This window comes from Perna viridis, chromosome 12, assembly GCF_037379345.1.
Source record: "Perna viridis isolate PV_CMFRI_1.1 ecotype Kerala chromosome 12, ASM3737934v1, whole genome shotgun sequence".
Lineage (NCBI taxonomy): Eukaryota > Metazoa > Mollusca > Bivalvia > Mytilida > Mytilidae > Perna > Perna viridis.
Window position 1 is genome coordinate 11,096,220 of NC_142456.1, and position 9,869 is coordinate 11,106,088.

A 9,869-nucleotide genomic window follows, 5' to 3' on the forward strand; every position below is an offset into this window, starting at 1 on the left:
GGTTGTCTGCCTTTCTGATCTCTCTTCCATTTATGATACTGTCTCACATCAATACACTAACACGTACTATTTGTGGTTAAAATAAGAAGATTTAGGACTATCCGGGTTGCATCAAGTTAAAATTTACGCATTTAAATACCGATTTAGAGACCTTAATCATTCAAATTTACTTTGATTACACATCGAAAACTATCATTTCAGATCAATCAACCGGTTGTTCACTAACCTTGGCTGCGTTTTACATTAATCAACGCATATCTTTACTGGTTTTGTCTATTTTCACACCGAAGACATGGATATAAAAAGCCACCTTTTCTCAAGATTTGCCGCATTTATCGTCAGTCTGAACACGTAAGTATCATTTCCCTTCTATGTCTTGATGTTTTGATATTGTTGCATTTTCACCTGTGTAGAGGGCACTAGGAGAGAATGGAATCAGTGTTTACTTTTCATTGCATCTAACGTACTTCTGTTACTTTATACATGTTTTCATGAGACATTCGTGTGGTCAATATATGGAGATGTAAGGAATAAAACTTACTATTTTAAAGGCAAACAATGTTAACTTGGACTAGTGTTCGCTTAGAGCACTTGTAGAACTACATGTATGAAGATATTGTAAGGCTATATACGGTGCTGTCAAGACATGCTGGTATATAATATTTGTTAAGCATACTATATTTGAGAACTACGAGGATTTCAAAGGTTGTGAAATCACTTCAGATCTTTCACGCTAGAACAATAGAAGAAAAAAAAAGATAGGTCAGTGTGTTTGTTTCTGAGATAAACTAGTAAGCATTTTATATTTTGGCGGGAAAAGGATTTCTCTAGATTTCACAAAGGTTTTGTCCAAGTATGTTTTATCTGTTGAAACACTGAAAAAAATAAAACGAGGACTTCATAAATTCTTCCCGAAAACATTTTATGGTGTGTTAGGTATAAATTCAATTGATAAAATCAAAGGAATCCGATAATCTGACAAAAATGGCTGAAAATAACATTTCATTATTCTTCCACTTGGTACATGTATGTTGACTTCAGTTTTGGTTGTTATGAAATAAAATATGAGAGATTTTGTTGCAGCATTGTCACAGAAATTTAGACTTTTTACGGAAATGTTACAGACTTGACATTTTTATCCCAGTTGGCTTGCTGTTTTTTTGACATAAATATTCACCATATCTATTCTCGTTATAATAATATGGGCGGACCCAAAGATTTTGAAAGGGGTTCAAGGCTATCATTTTCCCTATTTTGCCTAAACCTTGCAGGAAATTAACAAAATTTCCCAACGAAAAAGAAGTTCCGGATGTTGGATCTGTCTCTGCTTAAATGGCAATAGTAAAGTGTATATTGTAACAGGTTGTACACACATGTATAATGAAAAGACACTCGCTTGATGAAAGAAGACACTACTTTGATCCTGAATGAGATTCTATATTCAGGGTCCCAACCAATTTGAGTATATACATGTAATGAATAATAAATAATTGACAAAATAATATAATAAATTATATTCGAGCTTCTTCCTAATTTCAGGAATGTTTGTGCAGACTTTCTACAAAAAAAATCTTGTCAGAAGGTCGACTTCATACATTTGTACATGTAAGGTAGAAAATACATTTACAAATTCATTGTACTTTACTTTTACCGAATGAAACATCAGTAAATAGAATTATTGTACGGCACAATATCTGTGTCGTCTTAATTCAAAAATTCAGTTATTAAAAGTAAACGAGTAAGGGTGTGTAACGTTTTGCGTGTTTTTACTCAGGTTCTAATATTTCAGTTAGTAGTACCATGCATTTCATAAGCAGCTGTGGCGTTCTCCTTTTATTGGTATCAGCCAGCATGGCTACCTTCAAAGGAAGCTATGGGCCAGGTTATGGTGGATCAGGAGGTGGCGTAGTAGTCATTGGAGGAGCAGGAGGTGGAGGCCCTATTGGTGGTAGGAATTTAAATCTATCATATTCATGATAAAGAGTACACTCTATGGAGAGCAAGAATGTCTTAAATTGACAAACATTTCATCAATCAACTGAAAATGGTTTTCAGTATTCTGAATTTTGGTGTCTTATTATTGTTATTGAAAACTACACATTTTGTTAAAGATCATATATATATTTCGGTAGTACGTATTGAGTTACTTAGAATCGTTTGTATATTTTTTTTTCAATAAAAACCCTGTAGTACGACAGTTTTAGCGTATGGTTCTCACCAAATAGTGTGTATAAAATATCTTATTTTCCTTGTCAAGGAAATACTATCGACACTGATTGCCAATTATTAACTATCGAGATGACTTTTGCTTATGTAACTTAAAAGTGTTTACTTAATAGTCAAGATACTCGTAAGGTTCAGTTTGTTGACTCCGATCATAAAATACATAGTCATGGTTGTATATTATCAACTGGGTTCAGTATACCTTTGGCAAGAAAAAAACATCAATATCAGATTTTGTGCATGTTTTGAAATATGGAGCTAAAAATAGCATTATGGCAGCTTCATTTTCGTATGACTTAACTTTACTTAATCTGCGTCATCCCAGGGGGGGAGATATGGCGACCACTGTGGCTTTCCATCACCTTCTATCTTTTGCCCGTACTTTAATTTCTCCACAGGTCTTTCCAATCTTCTGAGCTTCTGTATTCAAATCTCGCCTACATGTGTTTTTGGTCTACCTCTTTTTCTGTGGCCTTGAGGGTTCCACATAGGGTGTGGCGTGTTAACTTTGTACTTCTTTTTCTCAACGTGTGTCCAATCCACCTCCATTTTCTTGATGTAATTGTTTGCATGACCGGTTCTTGTTTGGTCCTTTGCCATAAGTTGTTATTGCTAATTTTATTTGGCCACTTTATTCCAAGGATGTTTCTTAGGCACCTGTTTATGAACACTTTTTTGGTGGATGCAACAGTTGATCGCCATGTCTCTGATCCATATAAAAGCACTGATTTAACATTAGAGTTGAAAATTCGGATCTTTGTAGATGTTCTTAGTACTTTGCTCCTCCAGATCGGCTTAAGGATAGCAAAAGCTTGTCGTACTTTCTTTTTCCTTGCTACTATGTCTTCATTTGTCCCTCCTGTTGTACTAATTGCACTTCCAAGATAGGTAAATTGTACCACATCTTCTACTTCAGAACCTCTAATCTGGGTTTTATTTTCGCTTTTAGTATTGATCCTCATAGATTTTGTCTTTGTTGGGATGATGTATAGTCCAACCTTTTCGGCATTTGATTCTAGGTTGAAGGCCTGTTCTTTCGAGTCTTGGTGGCGATGGGAATGTCAAAAATTACATCGGTAAAGTCAAGGTCTTCAATACATGATTGTAAGGTCCATTTTAATTCCCATAGGTTGACTATAAGATATTTTGCTGACCCAATCTATGACCATCAAAAAGAGAAGAGGAGAGAGGAGACATCCTTGTCGAACTCCTGTAGACACTGGAAAAGGATCTGTTAGGTTCCCACTGTGGATAACTTGACAAGTGAATCCTTGATGGATACACTTTTCTCTGGAATACCATAGTGCCTTAGAATGCTCCATAGTACTTAATGATCTGTACTATCAAATGCCTTCTCAAATCAATAAATGTAAGGTATAGTGAAGTCTGCCATTCAATGGTTTGTTCTATAATGATTCTTAAGGTGGCAATTTGGTCAGTACATGATCTTTCCTATCTGAAACCGGCTTGTTCATCTCGTAATATTTTATCACCTTCATGTCTCATTCTGTGTAAGATGATATGGCATAATACTTTGCTAGGGATGGAAAGCAAAGTTATACCCCTCCAGTTTCCACATATAGTCCTGTCTCCCTTTTTCGGAAGTTTTACCAAAATTCCTCTGCTCCAGTCCTCGGGTATTTGTTCTTCCTCCCATCTTCTGTTCAAAAGGTGGTGAAACTTGTCGATCGAGGTAGAATCTACTGCTTTCATTGCTTCCGGAGGGATGTTGTCTATTCCGCCTGCTTTGCCACTTTTCAGATGTTTTATTGCAGTGGTTACCTGTGTTCTAGTTATTCGCTATGTCTTAATTCTAAGATCTTGTCCATATCCTACAGTTGGTGGATCTGTAGGAGGAGGTATATTCAGGACTTCAATTGTTATTCAGATTTTGTGAGTGTGTTTCCATTCTTATCTTTTACAGGTGTGTCAGTATTGGATGTTCTGCCACTCAGTTGACGTGTTATGTTGTAAAGAGCCTTGATATCTCCTTTGCTGCAAGCGGTTTCTGCTTCTTCTGCAAGTTGTTCCACATGTTTTTTCTTGTCATCATTGCAGCCCTTTCTAACCTCTTTATCCTGTCTTGTTTGTTGTCTCGGGTTGCGTTCAATTGTTTATCTTCACATTTTCTTCTTTCTTCTATCTTACTCCAGGTATTATCTGACATCCAATTTTTACGTTTGTGCTGTATGTATCCAAGAGTTTCTTGACATGTCTCTATTACTGCTTGTGTTGTTCTTTCCCATGTTAAGTTGAGGTTATCATCCTCGGTCTCTACATCTTCTAGAGCACTAAAACTAGTTTGAAGAGAAAGTTGGAATAAATCTCTCACAGTTTGTTCTTTCAGCTTAACAACATTGAATTTCTTTCGTTTGCTTTCTATCTTTTTTATGGCTGAGAGCTTAAGATAGATATGCCCTTGTACTAGATGATGGTCTGATGCTACATCTGCTCCTCTTTGTTCCCTTACATCCTGCAAAGATTATCTCCATCCTTAGGAGATAGCGATATGACCAATCTGGTTTGCAGCATTTCCAGCTGGTGACACCCATGTAAGTTTGTGACAGTTCTTATGAGGGAAAAGAGTCCCTCCTATAACTAGGTTATTGACAGCACTGAAGTCTGCAGAAAGCTCCCCATTTTCGTTCATTTGTCCTACTCCATGTAGGCCAATTTCTTTTTCTCTTTCTTCTCTATCTGATCCCACCTTGGCATTTAAATCGCCCATTAGTAATACAATGTATTTTGGTATTTTATCTATGGTGGTCTGCAAGGAATGATAAAAGTCCTCTTTGTCATCTTCTTCAGCATCCTTCGTTGGTGCATATACTTGGATGAAAGTTGCGTTTTGGAACCTAGAGTTGAATCTGGCTGTTATAATTCTAGATATGGGATTCCACTCCAGTAATGCCTTCTTAGAATTTCTTGTCATCAGGAATGCACCTCCCTTCTTATGTGGATGGTCTGGGTTGGTGTTTCCAGAGTATATAATTGTGTGACCGGAATTGATACTTGTCAGACCAGATGAATTCCATCTCAACTTACTTATTCCTAAGATCTCAATCTTATATCTGTCCATTTCGTTAGCAGTCTGTGTACATTGTCCACTTTGGTATAACGTTCTTACATTCCAGGTGCCTATTTTGGTGGTATGTTTGGCTGAAAACAGCTCCGTCGGCTTTCGCGTCATCTGCTGTTTTCGAGAGTTTTTGGTATGTTCTTCCTTTAGTCTTCGACGAGAAAGAGTGTTTGCTTTAGTGATCGTTTCTGTAATCAGCATTTATCCAAGATTGGGTGATTAACCCTACGCTTAACCCCCTGGGCTCGGAGGGCCAGCATTTTTTTTTTGTAGGGTCTTTTTTTCTCCCTTAGATGATACCTTTCGCTGACGGGTTCCATCTACCCGGATTTTCTTTCTGGATATACTTCCATAGCATTTGACTATCCAAAGTCTTTCCACAATGCAGTGGAGCTATACCCATAGCTGGGGCAAGGCTGATGAGTGCTAGGGCATGTTCACACGTCGGTGGGCCTACACACTGCACCTCTGGGGTCCTTGCTACTCCGAGATCTCCTTCAAACTTAGCCTGAGATACTTGATCCCAGTTGACATGCATTTCCACGGGGAGGCGTTGGAAGGAGTCTTGGTAGTGAGGAGTCTTTGTACTGGCGGGGGCAAGATTTACGCACTCGACTCTCCCTTTCGTCTACAAATAGGCTAGCCAGTCGCACTAGACGCATTTCACTACCTTGTGGTGAAACACCACCAACACACTCATTTTCGTATACTTGATATAAATGCAATTTATAACAGCACCAGTCTCGGACAACATTCGCTATCTATGAGGCGCCGAATGGGACTCTTGTGGTTTTGTACAGATAAAATTTAATTTTGTTCAACAAAAATGAGTTCAGATTAACACAATTTATAACATACTACAAATTTAAATTTTGTCATACAAGTGATCTTTCAGTGGTCAAAAGTTACTTTTGTCATGACAAAATTCATTTTTGGATCATAGACTTTACTTATGTTATTTGAATATTGGGTAATAAAAGTCAATTTTGTATGCAAATTAGTTTAGTTTGGATAAAACTGAGAAGTATTGTTACAAAATTCAATGTTGTGTTTACAAAATTGAATTCTGTCATAAAAAAATCACTTTTGCATGCAATTCACCACAAATCTCACTGTTGTATCACAAAAGTCAATTTTGTGAGAAAAAAGTCAGTTTTGTGTCACAAAAGTCAATTTTGAATGTATATTAGTTTACAGAATACTTTGGATATGCAATTGAATTATCACGATTTTGAAAGAAGGTCTTTCTTTGGTGAGTTCACGTTTCTCTAACATTTAGTTATTAGACTAAAACAACATCAATTAAGGTTAGAGATTATGGGGTCCTCAAAAGTGTTTCAATCTAAATTTAAATTTAAATTTAAATTTACCTGTATTTTACCTTTTCCAATAAAAAATGTTGGATGATACTTTTAAATAATTTCATTAACTAGAAACACAATAATATAATAATTATGTAATGTTTCTTCATTATTTTTTTTCTGTGTTTACGAAAAAGTAGCATATTAAAGCAATAAATATTTTTAAAAATATATTTCTATCTTTTTAAGGCAATTATTTTATTTTACTTTAAAATGAAATAATTCGGAATTTGTTTAGGCAATATGATTTTATTAAAATTATTTACAATAGTCGTCAAATATATACACCTGATAATTATTAATTACAAGTTTTTAATTAACTTGTTTCTATTTTCATGATCGACTGACTTTAGCTTGTGTCATATTTTGTTTACAATTATTTATCTAATTGGGATAGTTTTCAAGAAATGTAGTCAGTTGTAGCCAAAAGTCAGCTTGAATTGTTCATGGCTCACATGAAAGTTGTGGCAGATCTTATTGATGCTTTATTTATAAAACAAGGTCTGTGATTTTAGGTTCATTAAAAAGTGACAGCAATGGCAAATGCAATGCTCGCAGTGAAATTTTTTTATGAGCAACTTTTTATGAGCAACTCGGCGGGTGTTTCTAGTAAAGCAGAAGACGCTTACCCTACCGGTGCACCTGGTCCATGCTTCCAGTTTTTAGTGGAGTCCGATTTGCTCATTACTTTTGTTACTTTGTATGTATGATTTTAGTTACTTTATGTTCTTTGTGTATGTCTGTTTTCCATGTCTGGTCTTTGTCCCTGGATTACATTCTTTTGATTACCGCTATAACCTTGGTTCCCTTGATTACTCTTGTACCAAATAAGTTAAGCAGAGTCAGATTTGAGTTTAATGGTTATCAGTCTACATGGTTAAAACAACTTGAGGGCACGGAAGATATTGGAAAAGTATTGTTCCATTGTGTACAGGGACAACAAATACTTATTTGAAGAGCATAACCAACGTTAGGACTCCACACACACATGCACAGCAAAAGTAAAGGTCGAGGCAATACTCAATTCGATGTAACAGTGGCGTAACAAGGTAACCACAACAATACCAACTATATACGAAGAAGAAAGAGTCAAACTAGCAGAAGAAATACCGAAACATCGACAACAGACATGCCATTCGTAAAGACGGATTCCCCAACCAACAGATGACAGATCAAGATTATACAGACCAGGCATCCTTTTGTATACTTTGGGCTATACTTAAAATGGGTGTCTGAAAGTGCACCTTTTTTTGTTAATTTTGCATGTTTAATGTGTTTGCAATAACTGCGATATATTTGTAATGAAATAATTATAATATATATGTGCTGTCTTCCAATATAATAAAAAATAGAACGTCAGAAACAAAACCATTATAACAACATTACTGTGATCAAACAAACAAAAAATCGAGGACGTATTTTACTTAGTTTACAGACAGGTAAAATATAGGTAAATTTAAACTATCAAACCCTTTTGAGGTACCCATAACCCCTAACCTTAATTGATATTGTTTTAGTCAAATATTTCAATATTGGAGAAACGTTAATAAACCTTCGAGCAAGGACATATCATATGGATGATGAGCTATTCTGCAAAAGTTCTGTAAGTAATACCTAATACTTCAACTAAAGATTACAACGAAAATTCATAAAACTATCGTTTTTCTTTGTGTAGGATATGGATATGGAGGGCACGGCGGATATGGATCAGGAAGTGGATACGGTTACGTTCCGACAATTGTACGAAGTGTACCAGTCATTAGTGCACCGGTAGTAGCTACTCCTGTAGTTAGTAGTGGATTTATTGGAGGAGGGATATTAGGTGGACATGGTGGTTATGGTGGCTATGGTGGATATGGTGGCCATGGTGGATATGGTGGCTATGGTGGATATGGTGGTTATGGTGGCTATGGTGGATATGGTGGCAGTGGTGGGATAGTTCTTGGAAGTTCCTACTCTGGATACGGTGAGATGAAAGTTTTAATGTTATGTCCATGACATTTTTTTTTCCGACGCAGTCGGTATAGTTTCGCTTTTTACCCTTTGCGAGAGCAAAAAGTACAGGTTCATGTCACTACAATAATATTAGTGATATTCCGACCTTAAGAATATTTTATCTTAAATTGAAATTATTATTATTATTTTTTTTTTTGGTATCTAATGAAAAGTTAGTTTGACTTCAATCGTGTATTTATTATTATTTGCCCACACGTCAAAATACCGAATCGGTTTCACGGTTTTAAAGCGCTCTCAAGTCGTAGAATTTTTTTTATTGCTATTTACTTGTATACGATTAAAAGTCGTTTGTGTTTACATAATTCTGTTATTTCAGGAGGTAAAGGAAGTGGATATGCCAGCTATTGATTTTTTAACTCCGCTAATTGGACAAGATCTCCATTATTAATGCACTTTTGACAGACAGCTCAAAGATGATTGGACAATAAACATATGTTATTAATTGCAGATCATGTTCATCAAAAGCCCTAGACGAATTTTGACTTAATTAAATATGAGTATGAAATAACCGTTTATTATCATAAATCTGAAATACACTCTTAATTCTGTCACACCAGAGGTAAACTTTTCACACCTATACCATCATAATATATCATAAATCCTAAAACAAGTTTACAGTTAGTGCTGTCATGATGCGATGGTCACCTTGAAAACAGATTGTAGTCTGGAACGACGGTAACGCCGATGTCAAAAGCGAAGGCATAATATATATATTTTTGATTTAAATACTACATCAACAGTAGTGTAGTAGGGTCAAAATTTCAGGGAAATAACATTTTGATTTTTGTTTGTTTTTTTTTTCTCATAAAAGAAAATAATCCTAATTAAAATTTACGTTTCCACGAAACGTATAGAAGTCGCCTCCCGTTTCCTATTCTGTCTTTTGAGAAACATATTGTCAATTAAATTGCTTATTATTAATCGAGGCAGCGTAAAGAACGTGGATATCAAATTTCAACTAAACCGAAAAACTTTGAATTTTCGACATTTTGAAAATGGCGGGCGATACGTATCTCAAATTATCAATTGAGCCGCAAATTCTTAATCAGGTGGACTTAAAGAACCTAGATATCAATTTTCATCAAAATCCGACAAATGAAAATTTTTGACCACAGTGGCAGCCATTTTGAAAATGGCAGCCGATAATACGTAGCTCAAATTGCCGATTATTAATAGGGATGGCTCAAAGA

General features: G+C 35.6%; 1 protein-coding gene across 1 annotated transcript; it reads left to right on the plus strand.

Annotated features, from left to right (window-relative positions):
- Positions 1-205: 205 nt before the first annotated feature.
- On the plus strand, positions 206-9,126 carry LOC148601177 (uncharacterized). Its single transcript, XM_088555247.1, has 4 exons — positions 206-351; positions 1,790-1,948; positions 8,339-8,629; positions 8,996-9,126. The coding sequence occupies exons 2-4, from the start codon at positions 1,801-1,803 to the stop codon at positions 9,025-9,027; spliced, it is 471 nt and encodes a 156-aa protein (XP_088411373.1). The 5' UTR covers positions 206-351; positions 1,790-1,800; the 3' UTR covers positions 9,028-9,126.
- Positions 9,127-9,869: the final 743 nt, after the last annotated feature.

Coding starts and splice junctions, on each gene's coding strand:
- LOC148601177 (XM_088555247.1), top strand. CDS start 1,801: ATGCATTTCATAAGCAGCTGTGGCGTTCTCCTTTTATTGGTATCAGCC. Junction 1,949..8,338: donor AGGTGGAGGCCCTATTGGTG/GTAGGAATTTAA, acceptor TTCTTTGTGTAG/GATATGGATATGGAGGGCAC. Junction 8,630..8,995: donor AAGTTCCTACTCTGGATACG/GTGAGATGAAAG, acceptor CTGTTATTTCAG/GAGGTAAAGGAAGTGGATAT.